Genomic DNA, 20,852 nt, shown 5'->3' on the forward strand with positions numbered 1-20,852 from the left:
TCCGTATTATTGAACATTGATGCGAGTGGCGAATCTCATATGTTTGGAAACCGCAATGACAACCAAAGCTCTAAGGTCCCTTGATTGTGACCATTTGTTCTCATTTATTAATGACAATGACAATTTTGAATTTTCTTCTTCTTATTGGGTACCATTAGCAATAAGATCGATACACTGATTTCAAACTCTCCTCCCTACCTGGGTAACTCTTCCACCGAAGTTAAACCAACCACGTGCTTAAGCAGCAGGAGTGAGGGGGCGGCTCAATATCCCCATTTGGGACGGGCCCGATCCTTCTAGGGAAATCCGACATGCGGTCTTGGCGCAACTTTGCTGTCGACAATTGCTTGGGACTTAATGTAGTACCGCTGCCGATTCATAATGTGAAGACACCAATACATATCTACTGTACTTTACATTCTTACTTTACTATATAAACATTTCTGAGATCCAGAGGGACTGGACCTGTGCAAAACCCATCCGCAATTCCTGATTAAAATTCAGAGCGTCGACACAGTCAACTCCCTCGTACAATGGCTCCAACATATCAATCCGTTTATTTGAATCAGGCTGTCCCCGACACCTCAGGTTCCTTCCAGATTGTTTCGCCGCCCGGCACTGATATCTGGGACAAACCACCATCAACCCATTCATTCAATGCCCCCATCATCTATCAGACCATCACTGTCGGTGCCTTCAAGTCAGCAAGGGTCTCAGTGTCCTCCGATTGGAAGGATCAATATGATCAAGGCGGTCTCGTCCTCATCGCCAAATCAGCCGATACTACTCGATGGGTCAAAACTGGGGTAGAGTTTGAGTATGGAGTACCTAATATTAGTACCGTTGCCAAAGATCAATGGTCCGATTGGAGTCTGAGGCCACTTTTAGCCGAGTCCATCAACGATGCCACCGTCGAGATTGAAATTGTCGAGGATGGAAGTTTATGGGTGTGGTTGATAGGCTCTGATGGAAAGAAGGCGGCCCTAAGAGAGGTCACGTGGTGGAAAGCCCTTGACCCATCCACTCAGGTCTGGGTTGGCGTCTATGTCGCCAAACCTGCGCCCCAAGGACAAAAACACGACTTGACGGTTGACTTCAAGGATCTCTCGGTCGTGACCCGATAAAAAGAGGTATATTCAGTGCAAGACGATGTCTGGCTGTCAGCTAGTAATCATGTCTCGAGCATGCTTCCTTCGACGAGCAAAGGAACAGCTGCATCAGCTGCACATAGCTTTGCAGATTAGACTGCCTTTTCAAAAATGGATTATGAATGTTTTCTAGTAGGGCCACCTCTACGGAGTATAAACCACAATGGTGTAATATGAAGTAGACAATAATCAACACCAAGCTCGAGTGGCTCGTGGCTGGTGAAGAAACTGAAGTGGTTCGACGCGTCTTTGACGCGTCCATTTGGTTCAGGGCAGGCAGCAAATACTCAAACAGCTCAAACAGTCGTGAAAGTCTCCACTTCAACCCAGCCTTGTCGTGTGTGTAGGTAGTGCCTGCAGGTGCAGACCTTCCCTTCCTGCCTTCCTTCCTTCCCTTCCCTTGCCTTCGTGCCTTCCCTGGGAGCCACATGCACTAGCCACCACCTTCCCCTTAGGTCAAGTTATTAGCCCCAATTAATCATCCTCCCAATCATCACTTTTCTTGCTGCTACTGTGCGCATCCAAACTCCACCTCTACTATTCCAACGTGTAACAAACACCACGCCATACCCGCCAGTTTCCCATCTATCAATCTCTGCCATAGAGCAGCAGTCGACACACCTCCCTTACTCTTCATCTTTCCTCGGTGCTTCCTCTCCCTGCGCGACCTGACTGCAGGCTGAGATCTGTCTTCCTTCCCCGCATCCTGCAGAACCATGCCCGTTCCTTAGCATCCTGAGAATTGAGATGCCCTCTCGTCTACGGAATGCCGGCTCAAGCGCAGACGCCGCGCAGCCGGAATCTCGCTACCATATCCCTGGCCTTCAGTATCATGACTCACTGGCATGGCGCGCCGGAAAAGCCATTCCCATCGCCGACCTCCTCAACCGCTTGCAGAAACTGGGCACCGAGCTGCGCAACTTCGATGCCGACCAAGTCGATTCCCACTCCTTCACCACACTCGCCCATGACCTTGCAAATGCCAATCTTCTAGGCCACAAAGACAAGGGCATAAGAGCATGGACTTTGTCGTGTATTGTCGATGTATTGCGCATTTGCGCCCCAGACGCTCCCTTTGTTGAGAGCCAGCTCAAGGTGAGTCGATGATACATCTGTTCCAGAATCACCTTACTCATGCCGTCGGAAGGACATCTTCACTGTCGCCATAAACTCCATTCTACCTTCCCTGGCCGATCCGTCAAATGCATATAATGCGCAACATGTCTACATCCTCCAATCGTTCGCCGAGTCCCAAAGTATCCTGCTACTGACCGATATTCCCGACAACGACAGCCTCATTGTCTCCCTCTTCACTCATGCCTTTGACATTGTATCCACTGGCAGTAATGCCAGTGGGGTTGAAATTTCGAAAAGCGTCGAGTACCATCTCAAGAACCTGCTGGCTGCCGTCGTTGACGAGGTCTCCCTTCCTCAAGAGGTAACCGATATCGTCATCTCGCAGTTCATGAGAGTTGACGCTCGAGCCGCCCCAGAACCGACAAAAGGGAGGAAACGAGAGCTCCAAGACAACAAGCAAGGTATCTTGTTGCTCAAAGACTACCCACCGGCCTACAATATGGCAAAGTCATTGTGTACAACTTGTCCCGACAAAATGACCGCTCATATCACCCAATACTTTGGCACAGTGATTGTGGACGCGAGTGCGGCCATTCAAGATAACGCGCCGTCAAGACTCGCCCATAGGAGGTTCTCCGATCTTGAAGACTCGGACCATGACCAGGACAGTCTAGCAGACTTACGCAAGGCACATCGTCTTCTCAGGGAGCTCTGGCGTGCCTGTCCCGATGTCCTCGCCAATGTGATTCCGCAAATCGAGGCAGAGTTTTCTGCAGACGCTCCCATTCTTCGTCAACTCGCAACTGAAACTCTCGGCGACATAACTGCCGGAATCGGTATCGCAGGCCTTGCCCAGTCCAAGTCCATCGATCCGGCTGCCTATCCGCTACCATCCATCGACCAAGCAGAACCCCCGATCCAAGAACCGAATCCTCTACTGACGCCCGCCTCCCCCAAGCCTTTCTCCGCCGTCCATCCGGCCGCTTACCGGTCTTTCTTTGGCAGAAGACAGGATAAAGTACCCGCTGTTCGCATAGCCTGGACAAAGGCTGCATCCAAAATCCTGTTCACTTCTGCTGGCGGTATTGGCCTTAATGATGACGAACGGCAAGAACTGCTCATGGGTCTTGCTCAGGCTCTTCGCGACCCAGAGGAGCATGTCCGTTTGGTCGCAATTCATACTCTGAACGACTTTTCCTACCACTCTCTCATCAATATCATTGGCTCTGACGGAGGCCTGGAGAAGCCAGATACCGTGTTTTCGTCTCTGGCTGACCGTGTTATGGACCGAAAGCTCCTGGTCAGAGAAGAAGCGGTGCAAACTTTGGCGCGGATCTGGGGTGTGGCCTCAAGAGATATTGAAGAAGGTGTTGATACCGTCAAATCCATCGTCGGTGACATTCCCAATCGCCTGTTGAGAGCATTCTATACGAGTGACAGGAATGTGCACGCTTTGATCGACAAGGCCCTACATGAGAGCCTTATTCCACTTTCCTTTCCACCGACCAAGATGCCAGCTGCGCGAAACGAGAGCCAGAGGCAGAAGACCAAAGAAAAGGAGAACAGTTTGCAAGAGGCCGTTGTGGCCGATCCAGACGCCATCAGAGTCCGCCGGATTCTGACTTTGGTGCAAGGATTGGATTCAAAGTCCCGACCGATTTTTTACCACCTACAAAATCTGCAAGCTCAGTTAGGCAAGGCAATTCTCTCTTTTCTGCAGAGATGCGAAGAATACAACGGTGGTGTAGTGGAGAACGCAGCTGTGGAGGTCAAGCTCAAGAATCAACTCACGAATCAAGTCGAGCAACTTTCAAAAGGCTTTCCCAATCCCAGTGATATGTCCGACGACTTGTGGAAGTTTATCAACTTGCATAACCGTCGATGGTACCAGCTTATAAGGTTTGCTGTCGGTCCTGAACACGACTATCGTACTGTGACCAAAGCCATCAAGGAACTTACCAAGCGGATTCGTGAAAGTCCGACAAATCTTCAGCCTCTCATACACACCATTCTACCCTTACTGTATCGCTCCAGCGTCATTTTCTATAATCGAAGCCACGTGCCCGCAATCATGGACATATCGAGGACGGATGGAAGCCCTTTGGGCCGGATTGCTCTCGAAATTCTCCAAGAGATCTCTGCCAGAAACCCCGAAGTTCTCAAATACCAGATCCAGGCCTTGTGCAAGGAGCTCGAGGAGGGAGCACCGTCGATGTCAAAGCCCGAAGATGCCGGGGCTGCAAACACGTTGAAGGCTTGCGCAGGCTTTGCTCGAAAGTACTCTAATGAGGTACCCAAAGATCGAAAGTTCCTAGGCTCCCTGGTCAACTTTGCATTGTACTCCCATTCACCACGCGCCGCCAAGCACGCAGTCTCAATTGTCCTTGCCGTGGCAGACAAGAAGGATATGTACGCAAAGGACCTTCTCACGAAAGCCCTAAAGGGACTGGAACCGGGGTCAACCCACTACCTGTCGCGATTAGCCACCATTTCCCAGGTCTGCTTGTATGCGCCTTCAGCTGCAGAAGTTGAAGCCCAGGCTATTAAAGAACTGACGGTGACCAAAGTGCTCCAACGAAACAACCATCCTTCAAAAAGGGAAGACCCTAATGCGTGGGACGAGACACCTGATAGCGAGTCATTGTCCAAGGAGTTGGCTCTCAAGGTGTTCGTCAACTTGACCCGCGCCTGGGGAAGTCAAGGCCAAAGCGACGCATTTGAGCAAGCTGGTACGGAAGCTTTCAAGTATCTTACTCTCTTGATTGAAAATGATGGCGAGATCACCTCGAAAAAAGATACGCCGCCGGCTCAGAAAAACTTTCTACGATTGGTGGCCGCCCGCTTCATTCTCAAGTTATGCAGGCATAACCGCAAGTGTGAAGACTTTGTCACACCTTCAACGTTCAACTCATTGATGATGGTCATGATCAGCCCACCAAATGCCGTGCGCAAGGGTTTCGTGAATCAACTGAAGAAATACCTGGGTCATAATCAACTCGCTCATCGATGGTTCACCGCTTTCTTTCTTCTTGCCTTCGAACCCGATGTCGAGCTTCGACTATCTACAATGACCTGGCTGCGATCCCGTGCACAATTCTTTTCCAAACAGCAGTCTGAGAAGAAGGCACACGCGAACATCATGGAGTACACTTTTGCACGGCTTTTGAGCTTACTTGCTCACCATCCAGACTATCCAGCAAAGGACGCAGGTGACTTCGACGGGGAGCTGCTCGACTTCTCCAAGTACATCATCTTCTATCTATCAGCGGTGGCCACTGAGGAAAACTTGTCGCTTATTTTTCACATCGGACAGCGTATCAAAGGTGCAAGAGACGGCATCACGGCAGGTGATGAAGCCAACGAACGTCTTTATGTCCTGAGCGATTTGGCCCAGGCAGTCATCCGAAACTATGCCGATTTGATGCCAGCTCACGCAAAAGGGACAAACCTTCTGCAGACATGGCCTGGCCAAGTCACCCTACCGCGATCTTTGTTCAAAGCTCTCCCAAGTCACGAGGTAGCGCAGGAGATTGCCGAGAAGAATTACCTTCCTGAGGACGTTGCGACAGGGCTAGAGAAATTGGTTCGAGGCTACCTGAGATCATTGACCCAGGCTGCGAAACAATCAATCAGACGAGGGGGCACTGGTCAGAAGAAGAGAAAAAGCGAGGTTTACCATTCAGAGGACGAGGATGATGAAGCAGATGCCAAAGCCAAAACTGTCAAGAGAGCCAGGAAGTCAACTCTGGCAATCAGAAAATCCCCTAAGGCTAAGAGGAGGGCATCTGAGCCTGCAAGCCCCGAGCTACCCTCAAGAAAGAGCGCCCGGACCTCCAGTGCTGTCAAGTACGTGGAAGCCGATAGCGATGAGGATGATGCGGAGATGGCTGAGGACGATCGGCTGGCAAGCAGTCCTAGAGTCGCTAAGAAGCCGGCTCAAGTGGACCACGATGCCAGCCGTGCCGGAGAAGTTGCAATTGAGTCAGCTGATGGAGATGATAATTTGGATAAGAACGATGATGAAGAGTCCTCGGTCCAAAATGGTCATAACAAGGCTGAATTTTCGGGTACACCGCCCAAGGAGATTGAGGATGAGGAATCACCAAATCAGGTAGATGTTGCAATTCCTGGAAAGACCAAGGGACGAGGCAGATCTACGAGGACAGGACCACCATCACGAAAGAGTTTAGCTGTCAAGAAGGTCCCTGAGCGTTCAAAAAGAGCATCAAGACAGAATCGTGGTGGAGCAAAATGAAATTTGGCCTTTTTTTCGAGAGGCATGAATGAGAATATGAAGTGGAGAGACTCTCGCCTTGCGCAGGCGAGCGGTGTGTGCTCTTGTCTAAGTCATCAGCCTTGATACAGGGGTCTTCAAGGCGGCGCACATCAGTATCTGCTGACAGGCCATTATTCGACAGTTGAAAGCAGTTCAGCATCTTGCTTTTAGATTTTGCTCAGCATTGAATACTTATCCGAAGAACACCAGCCACAATCTGAAGGGTCAGCTTCAATCAGCTTATAATCACAAAAGTGGTGCTCATCAATTGAACATGTTTCCAACCTTCCAACCTTCCAATCTTCCAAAACAGAAGACCAATCAATCCATCATCCAGGTATGTGTGAAATCTTTTTACAATTATGCCAATGTCATGTGGTCAGGATCATACCCCTTTTATTGCGCCGCCTCGTCTCGTTCAGTGAAATCAAACGCGTGCTATGCGTGTTTGTCGCTTACAATCATCGTATGTCTCCTCAATCGGCCACTTCCCATGTCAGATCAATCGACAACAGTTGTGTTTGGCTCTCAGTGATCTGTTTACAGCTGGGACAATCTTATTGATTCTCTGTCAACGTGATCAAACGGTGCAGAACAAGCAGTGGCCTAGTCACAGATATATTTTGCACAATCATGCAACACTGGAGATCATTTCTACTATTCACCAAGTCCTTGATCACTCAAATTTACGGGGCCATTGCCTACCATTCACCCACAAGTACCAGAATTTACTTCTCTCCCCCTATCCTCCAAGTACATCCAATTTCATCAAGCTAATCCACTACAAGCTTGCTCATCTGGAAGGCTCCTCACCATGGGGCCCAAGGCAGCTGCCAAAAACAAAAAGAGGCGAGATAAGAAGCGAGAAAGAAACGCCAGAGAGGCGGAAGAGGAAGGCCAATCGAGCTTTCTCGCTCAAAGCTCTAGTCTACAGGAAATCGCCGCCCCCGCTGGCCAACAGGAGCTTTCTATCGAATCAAATGGGGCTGGATCTGCCAACAATCTTCCCCCAGCCCTTCCAGACCAAGCGCCACGACATCAATTGCCTCAAAACTTTACCTCATCGTCCCAGTATTCAGGGGTAGCTCAGAGCCCAGCCATGCCACCTCCGACACCAAGTAACAATCCTACACCCTTTGTCCCTGGAACTTCCCAGAACCCACAAAGCTATAAAGCTCATCCTGACGATACTGGCGAAAATCTTAGGCAGGCTCTTGCAAAGTTGCAAATAGGTCTCAATCATGCCAATGTTGGGGCAACACATAAACTATGTGCGAATTATTTCCCAATCAAAGTCAACATCGGCATCATATTCCAGTACCCGTTGACAATAGTCAGAATGAGTGACAATGAAAGGGGCATCAACAGAAATCAGAAGAAACGAGTCGTACATATACTCATGCAGAAGCTCAACGAGGCTAACGATCAGACTGCAATAGCCACCAACTATCACGACCAAATCCTTTCTGATAGCGGCAATCTCAAAGCCGAGAATTTCGAGATACCTGGGGAAGTAATCATCGGTTACTATGATGAATACCAAAATCATCCACCTCCGAACCCAAGTCAATTTCAGATCACGATTTCCCAGCCCAAGGCTCTCCGTTATGATTCGCTTTTCCGAGATCTAAGCTTGAAGTCAGATGTGCACACGGACTACCCCGATAAAGAGGATGCAATCAACGCACTGAACATCATTTTCAGTTATGGGCCATATCAAGCTTCATTTGCGGATAACCCAACCACAACCCCGAGCACGAATGTTCCGACACTTACAACAGTCGGAGGCCATCGATTCTACGGAGTTGTCCAACCGCAGCACTCCGGCCAGACGGCGACAGGGCCCACTCTCAATCACTACCGCCCGACTCTGGACCGACACAGTATCCTCGGTTTCTCCAGAAGTGTTCGCTCGCACAAGGGCGAAAAGGGATCACTAAATCTCAATGTCAACACGGCAACGGCTATTTTTTACCGTGAAGGAACAGTTTCACAACTGATACAACGTTGGCGAGATAACACGCACGATCACAGCGACCAAGCCCTTGCGGGCTATCTTTCCGGCGTTACTGTTAGAACCATGTACCATTCGAATGACCAGAACTATCTTACCACCATTTGCGGAGTTCCAAGAAGGCCACCAGGTCTACCAGCGAATCAGGAAGTCCAAGATGGCAATACACCAATGCGTGCGCCAGGTTACAACGGGGACCAGCTCGTTCGAGCATACTTCTCCTCCATGTACAACATACACAGTTCTTGTGCTGTCAGAGTTGTCATGATAGGCAACCCTAGGGACCCGTCTCTTGCCCCAGCAAATCAACTGTGGGTTTTGCCCGGCCAAATGTACAGAGATCCTTTGGAGAAACCGTTCGGTGCAATCCGACCGTCTCTGAATAATAGACAGAAGATATTAGATCTTGGTCCTAGGCTTTTTTACGAAGCGGGCAGCAAAGGAGCGGCCGAGTTCCAGCTCGAACTGTCCAAAGAAATGTTGCAAGTGCCCGTCGACAGATTGGAAACTCCGCTAATCGAGTATTTGTTGAGAAAAGCCAACGGACGGAACAACCCCAAGGGGCTTGACAAGGGCAAATGGAATCTTCGAGATTGCGAATTTTCTAAGACACCCACTCAACCAATCATGTGGACATGTTTTTCATTGACTCAGTTTCCAGTTCCAGGCCTAGATGGTAAAGTGAAAGCTTTTCAAGGCAAATTTGACGAAGCCTTGAAGATCTACGGTGTAAGGCTCACCCACCGCAATTTGACTACAGGTATGACGAGCATGAGCCCCTGGTGTTACCAATATACGGGCCGCCTTCAAGACTACTACAGTGGTCTTGAGGAGTTGTTCGCAAAGATCTCTGCTGGTGGTTCACGGATGGTAGTTCTACTGCTACCGAAAAAAGACCCTGAGCTTTACGGCGCCATTAAAAGAATCTGTGACACCTCTGTGGGCGTCGTCAGTATCTGCCACGTCATGGAGAAGGTGGACGGTTCCTTTGAACCAAAAAGCGATGTCACCTTCTTTGGGAATTTGTGCATGAAAGCGAATCTGAAGCTCACGTCTTCGAGTGTTTTGACAGTGAATCAACGATTGACACACACGCCACCTATTCTTTCGGACGTTTGTATGATCATGGGAATCGATGTGACACATCCTGGTCCATGGTCATACCATCGCGCTCCAAGTGTTGCAGCAGTGGTAGGGAGCACGGACGGTGCTTTTGCTCAATGGCCAGCATCTTTACGAGCCAATTATCCTCGGACCGCGAATGACAAGAAGAAAAAAGAGGCGATGGAGGAAGTTGTTCCCTTGAAGACAATGGTTCTTGAACGCCTCAACGATTTCAAGCGGAGACTTCCTAATCACCCACTAAAGAGGCTGATAGTCTACCGAGATGGACTATCTGAGAGTCAGTTTCGTATGTGTCAGGAGCGCGAACTTGCATCCATCAATGCTGCTCTTGATGAGTTCACACAAGACAATCAGGATGTCAAGCCAAAGGTACTTCTGATCTGTACAGTTAAGCGACACCAAACTCGTTTGTTCCCGATTCCTGGACAACAGACAAATCCAATTTTGACCAAAAACCATGACGAAGGAGCCCCAAACAACCCACGTCCCGGTACCTGGGTGAGCGATCGAATCACCTATGGAGAAGGAAACGACTTTTTCTTGTACAGCCATCAGGCGATTCAAGGAACAGCCAGACCCACTCACTACGTTATCCTGCACAACGAAGAAAAGCATGGCCTTAGGACGATTGCTCAAATGACGCATCAATTGTGTTATTTGTTTGGCCGAGCAACGCGTTCAGTCAGTGTCTGTCCAGCTGCCTACTATGCAGACCTTGCGTGTGACCGCGCCCGGCACTATGTTCGACGATTCTACCATGCTCCGAACGCACATGGTCCAAGGGAAACTTTCGATACTGAGAGAGATGGTCCTGAGTTTGACCGACTCCTTAGACCTCACGATAACATCAAAGGAACCATGTTCTACATCTGAACTTGGGCCTTTTTACTGGCTAGCTATTGTCAAGAGACTTGCTTTTGGGAATTTTGGCTACGGTGAAGCAGAAAAAAAGCGAGAAAGCCAGTAAATTGTTCACGGCGTGATAATGCTGACCTCAAAGTGACCAGCAACACTTTCTGAGACGATACGAGAAGGTCTTAAATGGAGATGAGAAGTCCAAGACGTCGAATCACTAGAATAATTCGAAATGCCGATTGGGGCAACCAAAAAAAAGGAAAAATGGAGGCGGAAGCAGGTCGAATTCTGTTGTTTATCACGAGTCCACGCATTGTCCTGAGCTACTATTTCACATGCTAGCAATCGTTTCTTAGTCCCAATTTCATACCGTCAAAAAAGATTCCGTATGTCTATTCGATCAATATCTGGAAGAGGTTTCTAAAGCCTAGGAGGCATGTGGCTGGTTCTACAGTCCTGAAAAGCAACAAATCCTCGGGCTGATAGTCTATTACTTAACAGAGACGCCTCCATTTCGACGGCCGTACCGATGTTGGGAAGAAGTGCGAGACTTGCGCCATCCTTCTTGAGCCTAGACCTTCATCCAATGCATTCTCAGAACCCTGCCGAGGAAGGGAAGTATTGCCAGGATGGACTGTTCCACCCTTCGGCTTGTCAGAAGCCAATCTTGAGCTTCACTGGCTCTTGTCTCAAGCAGTTCTGTGTCGGCCAAGAGTGATTCATAATGCACACTAATCCAAGAAAATCACAAGTGTGGCATTGCTCGAAAGCTGGACTTGTGTCAGTGACAAGGAAGCTTGCCACAATGGATAAGAAAAGTCGCGGTGCTTGTGCGAAAGCACGCAATGCTTGGTTCCACCGACGTCCTGGGCATCGACTCAGCTACTTCGAGATTCGTCCACGGCGAGAAGATCGCAAGCGATTTGATAGCAATCGTCCGATATCAGCTGCAGTGATGTTTTCGGGTTTCATCATGACCGAATATCTAGTGGCAATGGCGTGCCCTCGGGCTCAAGTTCTAGCCGGACTAATGTGCTGAATATGCGGAAATTTTGTGATGGCAGACCCATCGAGCAAGGATTCCAAAGTGGTAGGTACTTCGGATGGAGCAGACTTGACTACTGGCGGTTGACTACTTAATAAGTTGCTGGATCCTTTCAATCTGCCATGGAGAAACTGCGTTGCATTCAGAATAAAACCATCATCGAAATGGCGACAGTTCTCATACGCAATGTCCAACCGGACAAGCATACCGTCTCAGTCACGACGGATCCCGTCTTGAGCGCTTCCTCATCCGATGAAAAGATCAATATTGAGGTCGACACTGAGAGACTCAGACTAGGAGAGCCATCTGAAGAGAAACGGTTTTGGTTTCAAAGAGGCAAAACATATAATCCAGAAGCTATTGCAACGCAGCCGTCAGTCTTTGACGATCCAGAGACAGCCAAACTCTATCAACCGCGTGCTGACTGGGAGAACCTGGGCCGATTTGACCCTTCAGCAAGATGGACCTGGAAAGAGGAATACTCCGTCATTCGCAAGATTGATTTGAAAATCATGATCTTTGCTTGCATCATGTTTATGTCGCTCGAGCTCGATAGAGCTAACATTTCTCAAGCCGTGACTGATAACTTCTTGCAAGACTTGAACATGAATACCAATGGTAAGTCTGATTCCCTGTTGCGAAGAGTTTGCTAGAACTAACCTTGGATAGACTTCAATTGGGGAAACACGGTGTTTAAGCTGAGCTTCTTGTGCGCCGAGTTGCCGTCCCAGCTTGTATCCAAGTGGATTGGACCCGATCGATGGATTCCAGCGCAGATGGTTCTTTGGTCAATTGTGGCTGCTTCACAATTCTGGTTGAATGGGAAGACAACATTCCTCCTGTGCAGGGCTCTGCTGGCACTCTTGCAAGGAGGATTCATACCCGATGTGAGTAGAGCCGAAATAAGTCGAAATCCTTGCGTGTTGACGAGCAATAGATGATCCTGTACTTGAGCTATTTTTACAAGCATGGCGAACTGTCGCTCCGACTTGGGTTTTGGTGGACAGCAATGTCCATTGCTGATATCATTGCCGCGTTTTTGGGCTTTGGACTACTTCATCTTCGAGGACATTTGGGATATGAGGGTTGGAGATGGCTGTTCCTGATCGAGGTGAGTCCCAAGGTGTTCCAAGACATCAAGCCTTTTGGCTGACGGTGCATAGGGGCTGTTGACCTTTGTGCTTGGTCTAATTGCGTTCGTTCTGATGCCTCCGGGCCCCACACAAACGGCCAACTGGGCAAGAGGCAAGAAAGGCTGGTTCACAGAACGGTGAGTAGTGATCGAATATGTAAACCTGAAGAGTGGTGCTGACCAGTGACAAGGGAGGAAATCATCATGGTGAACAGAATCATCCGAGAAGACCCCAGCAAAAGCACGATGCACAACCGTCAGCCCATCACACCCAAATTGCTTTGGGAGAGCATTACGGATTATGATCTGTGGCCGTTGTATTTACTTGGTCTGAATTTCCAAACGCCGATGAGTAAGTTCCTAGGCCCACGAGACATTTGGAAGCCCTCTAACAATAACCAGCCACTCCCAGCCAGTATTTGACCCTTTCACTTCGACAACTTGGATTTGGCACTTTTACAACCAATTTGCTTGTTATACCCACGCAGGTTGGACACATTATAACCATGTTGGGGGTCACTTACCTCTCAGAGATCTTCGGGCAACTGTGGCTCTGGGGACTGAGTGCTCAAATATGGGTTTTGCCATTCCTGGCATACATCTACGCAGTCGACATCAATTCCATACCCAGATGGACAGCCTTTGGCATTATGACGGCCCTGTTATCTTACCCTAGCGTTCATGCAATCCAGGTGGGCTGGAACTCGAGGAACTCGAATTCGGTCAGAAGCCGTACCGTAAGTGCAGCGTTATACAACATGTCCGTCCAGACCTCAGGGATTATTGCAAGCAATATCTATCGTGAAGGTGAGCGAGGACCCCCTCTGTGGGCCGAAGATGATACTAAATTGGTTCACAGATGATCGTCCTCGATACCGACGGGGCAACAGAGCATTACTGTCGATTAACGTTCTGAACATCGGCTTGTACGTCTTTGCAAAAGTCTACTACACCTTGCGCAATCGCTTCCGTGACCGTAAATGGAATGCGATGACCGAAGAAGAGCGCAAGGAATATCTTGCAACGACCAAGGACAAGGGAAACAAGCGGTTGGACTTTCGATTTGCTAGCTGAAGTCGCTTCGATGGTAGCAGGGACATGGGAAAAAGCTAGCAAGTGAGCTGTGACATTTGCAGAGCGGGTGTATGGTGCAAAAGGCATTGGAAATCGCCATGCATCCTGAACTAGCCAACAGTAGAAAGGGGAGGGTAGACAACGACAAAGATAAGAAGTGGACTGACTGCCAACTAGACAAGATCACCAATACAGTCACCGCTTTCACTCCTTGTAGGAGTCCATTGAAGTCTTGTGCTTGCTAACACAACCTCCTCAACCTCCTCATTTTGGACCTGGAGGTCGCACGCAATAATGATGAGAAATGAGGATGCGTTGTCGTTCCTTTCTGAGGAGATAGAAGGGAAGTCATGGCTTCTGATTGGTGTAACATTTCGACCTTATTTGCACAACCAAGAAATGCCTACATTTTGATTCGCCATTGTCCGACCACGAACCTGGCATCCATGCTTCTACACTGTTGTCAAGCCAGTCGCTTAGAGTGAGAATGCAGTGATGAGGACAAAGATCTGTAAGACACGGATATGTTCTAGATTCAACCATCATGTGCCGGGTCCCGGGACTCGAACATCTCAGCACTATCACGCAATTGACACTCCATTAAGCCGCTTGATTTCAAAAAGTTGATGCCATCGACACCCAGCGTGATGCGAGGGGACCATGGGGAAGGCGCAATTCCACTTCTCCCGGGCGTGCGTACATTAGCGGGCTTCAGACAACACTACTGACTCTCTGTCGTCGTCCGGCCGTTTGGGAACGATTGCGCAAGTCCCCCCGCTTTCGTCGTTTTGTTTCTTGGACAGTGCATACGAAATTCCTTTTGATCTGACGCCTTCGATGCTTTGAAGACCAGACCCAATGAAGCAGCTCCCAGGGATGAGCGACAGAGGTTCTGCGTCTGTAACAACTGTCAGATCCAGGTGGTGGTGGAGCTCATGCACCGCCTCGACGCATGCATGTGTCACAAATGAACCATCATTTCACCATCCGGCAATCTGATCAACAATCGATGGATGCTGTGTCCAAGCCGGAACTCGGCACCAAGTCCAGGTAGGCATCTGTGGTGACCTTGCGGTAATGTGAGAACGGATGACTCCTGAAAGCCTTATATCAGGCGTCGTAGCTGTCATGAACTCAGTGTAACTTGCTTCATGCCCATCAGCTTGACTGCTTCCTCCTATACCATTTCCCACACTTCACTTGTATCTTTAATCTCTCGAATCGCTCCGGTCGACAGCTATGGCTCCCCCAGCAGCAGATGTCGATATCGCATCTTACAGCCCCAACGTGGTCCCTGTGAGCAAAAAGCTTGCCAATAGCAACAACTTGACAAGCCCCCTCAAGTACTCTGGATCACTTGACCAGTACAAGTCTTTTGATGTGACCAATGTCATTGGTCGAGAGTTCCCGGAGCTCCAACTAAGCGACATCCTGAACGACGACAACAAAATTCGGGATCTTGCAATCACAGGTAAGATGGAGGCATTCTTTGAACGCAGCTCTACTAAATGCAACTTAGTCTCTCAGCGTGGAGTGGTGTTCTTCCGCAACCAATCCATCAACATCGAAGATCAGAAGCTGCTTGGTCAGAAGCTCGGGGAATTGACCGGGAAGCCTGAGAGCTCCAAGGTTAGTCTTCCAGATCCCCACGAAATTGGTTCGATACTGATCCGGCGTGAAGCTTCACCGCCATGCCTTGAGCAACAGCAAACGAGGCATTGCCGTCGATGAGAATGGCAAGCTCGATGATGAAGTCTCTGTCATTTCATCTGAAGTAAGCTAGCATCACTATGGTGGCGATGGTCATGGTTGCAAGAAAGAATCACTGATGTGTTGTCCCAGCAAAATCGAAAATTTTACAAGGACCGCTTCTCGCCGGAGACCAAGCGATTGGCAAGTGAGGGTTGGCACGCAGAGTAAGTTTCGACATCATCGTAGCCACTTACCTTGGACTTGATCGCTAACAGAATTAGTATCACCTTCGAACGCATCCCATCTGATTATGCGATCCTGAAGATCATCAATCTTCCTGAGGATGCCGGTGGAGACACACTTTGGGCATCTGGCTATGAAGCCTATGACCGTCTGTCCCCGACATTCCAAGCCATCGCCGACAACCTGACTGCGACACATTATCAACCCAACTTTGTCAAGGTAGCCAAGGAATTCGGTGAAGAGCTGATCGAACAAGACCGTGGGGCGCCAGAAAACACAGGGCTCGACTTTGCTGCATCCCACCCCGTGGTCCGCACCAACCCTGTCACGGGCTGGAAGTCACTCTTCGGAGCTGGGCATCAAGTCGAGGCCGGACGAATTGACAATGTCACCCCACGCGAAAGTGAATTGCTCAAGGCCTATTTCCTGCAGTTGATTACCGAAAACCACGATCTCCAGGTCCGTTTCAGGTGGGGCAAGAATGATTTGGCCGTCTGGGATAACCGCTCTGTGTTCCATACCGCCACGAACGATTACTTGGGGAAACGACAGGGCAACAGAGTGGTGTCATTGGGCGAGAAGCCATACTATGATCCCAATTCGGTGTCGAGACGCCAGGCTCTGAAAGCGGAGGCTGGAGCAAATTGAAGTTCCCTAGGTCCTCGTCAGACTTGAGAATCAATGAATTTGGAATACTGGCCTAGACATATAGCCCATATGTTGTTAGGCATGTGAATTAAACTGAACTGAACTGAACCGACTTCTCCTTGATGAAAAGGCTATGCAACTTGAGGGGTAATGCTCCGCTGTAGAGTCCCGCGCCATCGTTCTGAAAGATGCGACGTATAAATGCCAAGACTTTTGCCTGCGGAGAGACTAATAACTGCGGCGTTTGTTGCCATCATGTCAAAGAAAAAAGTAGACGTAGTCCATCTTTCAACTCGACCACCTCACCAACGTCTCACTATCCCGACTTATCACCAGACGCTCTTCCGCACAGTAGTATAAAGTGTCGAACTACGGAACTGCGCATCGCGATCTTTCAATATGATTATCCCCATTCGCTGCTTCTCCTGTGGAAAGGTAGGCGCATCCGCGCTCTCGCATTCTTCTCGACCTTGACGACCCGTCCGCTAACATTGGTCGCGCTTGGTCATAGGTGATTGCCGACATTTGGGAACGTTATATGAAGTTGCTGGAAGGCGGCATGCCCGATGGGTACGTCTGAAGATCTCCTCCCCGTGGTGGCGGTGGTGTTGCTGTTGTGTTTCCCTGCCTGCGTCACATATCACAAATGAGTGAACAAACGGCCATTGCCCCATTCATGCCCCATGGACGAAATACGAAACAAACAGAATTATGAGGACAAAGGGCTAACGAAATCTAAAGCGAGGCGATGGACCAAGTCGGAGCCAAGAGATACTGCTGTCGGCGCATGCTCATGACCCATGTCGACTTGATTGAGAAATTGTTACAGTACGTATTGGTCTACCCTGCGCGAGCGTGGCTTCTTTTCCATGATGGCTATGGATGGACATGATTGCTGACATCATTCCTCGTGCGATAGATACGATCCTGCCGAACGAAGACTGAAGACGCAGTGAAAAGCAAATTATTCCCTTTGCAGAAAGAACGATACATTTTTGGGGTATTATGTGGCGCCTCCAGTGACCTTGCGCCTGTTCTCATATCAGCATTGCACGGAGTAGGCCGAATGGCGCAATGATCAATTAAGCGGGTGTAGGTGCGGCTTTTTCGTTGACGCATGGGCGCGCGCCTTTGATGGGAGGGATATTCTCGCAGAGAGAATATGCCAGTCGATTTTGTTGTGGAATCAAGCAGGGCACTGACCGCACAACATACTGTGGACTCAGTGAGGGTCGCTGCTTAACTTTGTCAGAGGAAGTGCTTCTTGCGGCTTTCTGGGGTCCCTGACTTGCGTGGCACCAGCCTCCGAATTGTCATTTGTGACGAGTCTGTCGATCGAGTTCGGCATGCAGATGCAGGTGGAACGTGGTGATGGATATCAACACAGAGCCGCCTCGTCATGACGGCAGGTATTCGCTTCTGTTGAAGACATGTATCTATCAAACGAGGCAGAGGGCAGAACTGGTGACGGTGTTGGTGTTTGTGCGCAGGTCAACCTGGTGACCACACGCTCCACCAGCAATGAACCTCGATGGGCTCACCGTCTCGATCGTGCCAGTCATCGAACCCCTGATCTACCCCTTCTGCAAGAAGCTTGAAATTGCGCTGATGGAGGTGGTCCCTCAAAGACTGTCGCTCCTGGTCATACCTGTCACGCAGTGGTAGCTCGACGATGAAGCGGGCTTCAGGAGAAGGGGATATCCAGCGGGATAAAGTGCTGACGAGCAATCTTGGATGATCAGGCGAATAGATAGGATCAGCAGCAACAACCACCTTGAATCCTTCTCCCTGCTGACGTGGGACATCCGTTTCATCGTTCCAGTCCAAGACGCGTGCGTCGACTGCGCCCTTGTTCAGTTGTATCAAGTCGGCATTCAGTTCGAGGTTCTTACGTAGATTTGGAAGGATTTCCGGCAAATCTGTTAACATGACACGAGCACTCCAGACAGCGGCGGCAGCCATGCCAACCAAGCCGGTCCCAGCCCCTAACTCGAGGACTGGAGGGCACGGCTCCGGAAGATATCTGGCAAGTTCAGCTAAGCGCCTGGCAAGCAGGAGGGACGAGGTCCAAGTCTTTAGGCCGAGATTATCTTCGGTCAAGGAGGGTTCATGAATCGTGAAATTGAGGCCTTTATCGACAGCAAATGTCCTTGTCATGCTAGGCATTGCATTTCTGCCCGAGCGTTCACTCAGTCGGCTACTAGCTGCCGACCAAATGGCCTCCTTGACCTGGTCATCATCGATCCAAGCCAAGGACGAAGCGATGACGGAAGTCAGGTATCTCGGCACACCGGCTTCGGCAACCCTTTGTGGTTTCGCCAGTGGACTGGAAATGGAGCCTTGAAAACTCGATGGTTCTGCTGACAGGAGGTCGAGGGCATTGAGCAGGACATCAGGAGTGGGCTTTTGATAAAGCTGGGGTAGATCATGCACTGTATGAACCATGAATGACTCCGCCGTCAGCACCAACTTGTTCATTAACCAGGCGTTCAGGGGCGTCTGACGAATGAATCACGAGCATCACTTACCGTGGAGTAGCGGAGATGGGGATGACGATCGCAGTTCCTCCGTGTCTGGTGTTTGGGTCGTAGATGTCATTGGGGTCTCGGCGCTTGTTGCTCCTGTACGGAGTAGGCTTCTCGCTCAGTAGCGTCCTATTTGCTCTGAATGAACCGTGTTGTAGTCAGGGGATTTGTTCAGCGTGCAAGTCTGGAAATGACCAAGGCTGTGCGATGTCTGTCTTGGCACCAAAGGCCAATGTTTTACGCCTTGATAGAGCAAGTTTAATGATATCTAAGCAAGCCCATTCTACCCATCACATATTCTCTTGAGGCGAATATTTGTCTGGCAGATCTTTGGGCCTTGTGTAGGACCGTAGTAAGAGCAATACTGGCGTTGAGTGTCTCTTCTGGAGCGTTGCAAAGAGGCCAAACGGGGATAAGCTAGACAGAATGCATATATCCTTGGCTGCAAGAAATCCAAGATTTGGTCCACCAGCTTGGGTTCCGCGATAGATCCACTCGAGAGGCCGAGAACTTGTGCAATAATAATACGGACATCTATGTCACCCCAATCCTAGAATCGAATTTGAAGATCCCGTAGGATGGCCAATAGAACTGAGGGACTGTGGCCTACAAATGACAGTGTCTTGCCTTGCGGATATTACGTCTGGTCAAGAAGAATCCTGTAAAAACCAAGAATAATCGTAATCATAATCATAACCAGATCAAAAATAAGACAATAATACTTAAATTGTGTTTTCATGAGCCTGTAGAATTTTTCTTACCCATCGTACCCATAGAAGTACGGAGTAGGCTAATCGCTTGCTCGGACCCATCGTTCTCGCTTCTTTCGGCGGTACCTGACTAGGGGTTCACTAACGCCTTGGCAAATGCTTGACATACCCAAATCGGGGCAGCCACGCGTTTGCAAGGGAAACCGCGACCCCCTGGCAATTTGATGCACTTTTCTCCAGAAGCCCCCCAGGATGCCAGATCACAAGAAAAGAGTACGGAGTAGCACAATTTCTCGTCACATTGGCGCCAAACCAAGATCAAGCACTTGATGGTTGGACTATGGTCCACACAGTTTTGAAAATGACTCGCACTGCTCGTGGTGTCGACGTTTGTTAGGACAGCCACCAATATCCCACATGAGACCGGGTAATCATCCCCTGCTTGGCGCCTCGCCTCTCTCTCACTCTGCAATTTCCCCCGCGCTTAGCCCAGGTGCCTCAAAGTCGTATCGACCATAGTCTAGACGGCCGCCTCATTCTGGCTCCTGGGCTTGTGGACGCTGGACTGGTACCGAGACTTGAGAGGATGTGCTGCGTCACTGTTCTTTTTATGCAAGTAGCTACTCCGTAGGTACTCCCACAGTAAGCTGCATCCTGGCTGTACCACTCCAGATCGTCCCTGTTGTGCCTCCTTGTGGAGTAGTCTCAACGGTGAAGCCATGTGTGGAAGCATTTCGAAGCCGCACCTACCTACAGCACAAGTACACATACTGGACTGTAGAGTGTGTGCCTACCTGGCACCTGCTCGAGAACGATAGCACGAGGATGACAGTCCGAGGAGAAAGATCACCTGTTTGCCTAAACTATCTCTATAGACAGAGCACATCTGTAGGCTTCTGCTAGATCACAGAGCGTCATCAAATCCATGAACGAACGATGCTCGTATACCTAGAGTCCGCCAGTGTGTGTGCCTGTACGCATCGTTCTTGTGCAGCAATTGCAAGCACATCTACGGTCTTCGCGACGCATGGACACGTCCTGATCCAGCTCGCACAAGGTTCCAAAATCCCCGATTCGATCAACACGGTCGAAAACTGTGCTCCTCCTCCACTATGTACCTGTGTGTGTGTGGGTGTGTGTGTGCATATATGTACTGCCGGTGGAGAAAAGCCATGCCACAAGTAAACTCCGGAACGGAAGTCGATTCAGACTTCAATGGTCTGTGTACCTAAGGAATCATTGTGTGGGTGAAAGTCTAAAGTACCATGCGAAATTGGGCACTGGTCTT

At 49.6% G+C, this 20,852-nt stretch overlaps 4 protein-coding genes across 4 annotated transcripts; all 4 read left to right on the plus strand.

Annotated features, from left to right (window-relative positions):
• The first annotated feature begins 401 nt into the window (after positions 1 to 401).
• Positions 402 to 1,287, plus strand: PV10_03495 (uncharacterized protein). The gene has a single exon (XM_016367950.1). It carries the CDS (start codon positions 534 to 536, stop codon positions 1,122 to 1,124), a length of 591 nt encoding a protein of 196 aa, XP_016227468.1. The 5' UTR covers positions 402 to 533; the 3' UTR covers positions 1,125 to 1,287.
• Positions 1,288 to 1,669: 382 nt separating this feature from the next.
• Positions 1,670 to 7,107, plus strand: PV10_03496 (uncharacterized protein). Its single transcript, XM_016367951.1, has 2 exons — positions 1,670 to 2,243; positions 2,296 to 7,107. The coding sequence occupies exons 1-2, from the start codon at positions 1,896 to 1,898 to the stop codon at positions 6,478 to 6,480; spliced, it is 4,533 nt and encodes a 1,510-aa protein (XP_016227469.1). The 5' UTR covers positions 1,670 to 1,895; the 3' UTR covers positions 6,481 to 7,107.
• Positions 7,108 to 7,175: 68 nt separating this feature from the next.
• PV10_03497 (uncharacterized protein) lies at positions 7,176 to 10,908 on the plus strand. The gene has a single exon (XM_016367952.1). The coding sequence runs from the start codon at positions 7,316 to 7,318 to the stop codon at positions 10,511 to 10,513; it is 3,198 nt and encodes a 1,065-aa protein (XP_016227470.1). The 5' UTR covers positions 7,176 to 7,315; the 3' UTR covers positions 10,514 to 10,908.
• Positions 10,909 to 11,662: 754 nt separating this feature from the next.
• Positions 11,663 to 13,746, plus strand: PV10_03498 (uncharacterized protein; the record flags this gene model as incomplete). The annotated part of the gene is made up of 7 exons (XM_016367953.1): positions 11,663 to 12,158; positions 12,210 to 12,427; positions 12,478 to 12,651; positions 12,704 to 12,810; positions 12,864 to 13,024; positions 13,075 to 13,479; positions 13,532 to 13,746. 7 exons carry the CDS (start codon positions 11,663 to 11,665, stop codon positions 13,744 to 13,746), a joined length of 1,776 nt encoding a protein of 591 aa, XP_016227471.1.
• Between the last annotated feature and the right edge of the window lie 7,106 nt (positions 13,747 to 20,852).

The sequence above is a fragment of the Exophiala mesophila genome (genome assembly GCF_000836275.1).
Source record: "Exophiala mesophila strain CBS 40295 unplaced genomic scaffold supercont1.2, whole genome shotgun sequence".
Classification (NCBI taxonomy): domain Eukaryota; kingdom Fungi; phylum Ascomycota; class Eurotiomycetes; order Chaetothyriales; family Herpotrichiellaceae; genus Exophiala; species Exophiala mesophila.

What these genes read in the sequence shown, in the direction of transcription:
- PV10_03495 (XM_016367950.1), top strand. Translation starts at nt 534, where the DNA reads ATGGCTCCAACATATCAATCCGTTTATTTGAATCAGGCTGTCCCCGAC.
- PV10_03496 (XM_016367951.1), top strand. Translation starts at nt 1,896, where the DNA reads ATGCCCTCTCGTCTACGGAATGCCGGCTCAAGCGCAGACGCCGCGCAG. An exon ending in TTGTTGAGAGCCAGCTCAAG is followed by an intron (nt 2,244 to 2,295) that starts GTGAGTCGATGA and finishes TGCCGTCGGAAG; the next exon opens with GACATCTTCACTGTCGCCAT.
- PV10_03497 (XM_016367952.1), top strand. Translation starts at nt 7,316, where the DNA reads ATGGGGCCCAAGGCAGCTGCCAAAAACAAAAAGAGGCGAGATAAGAAG.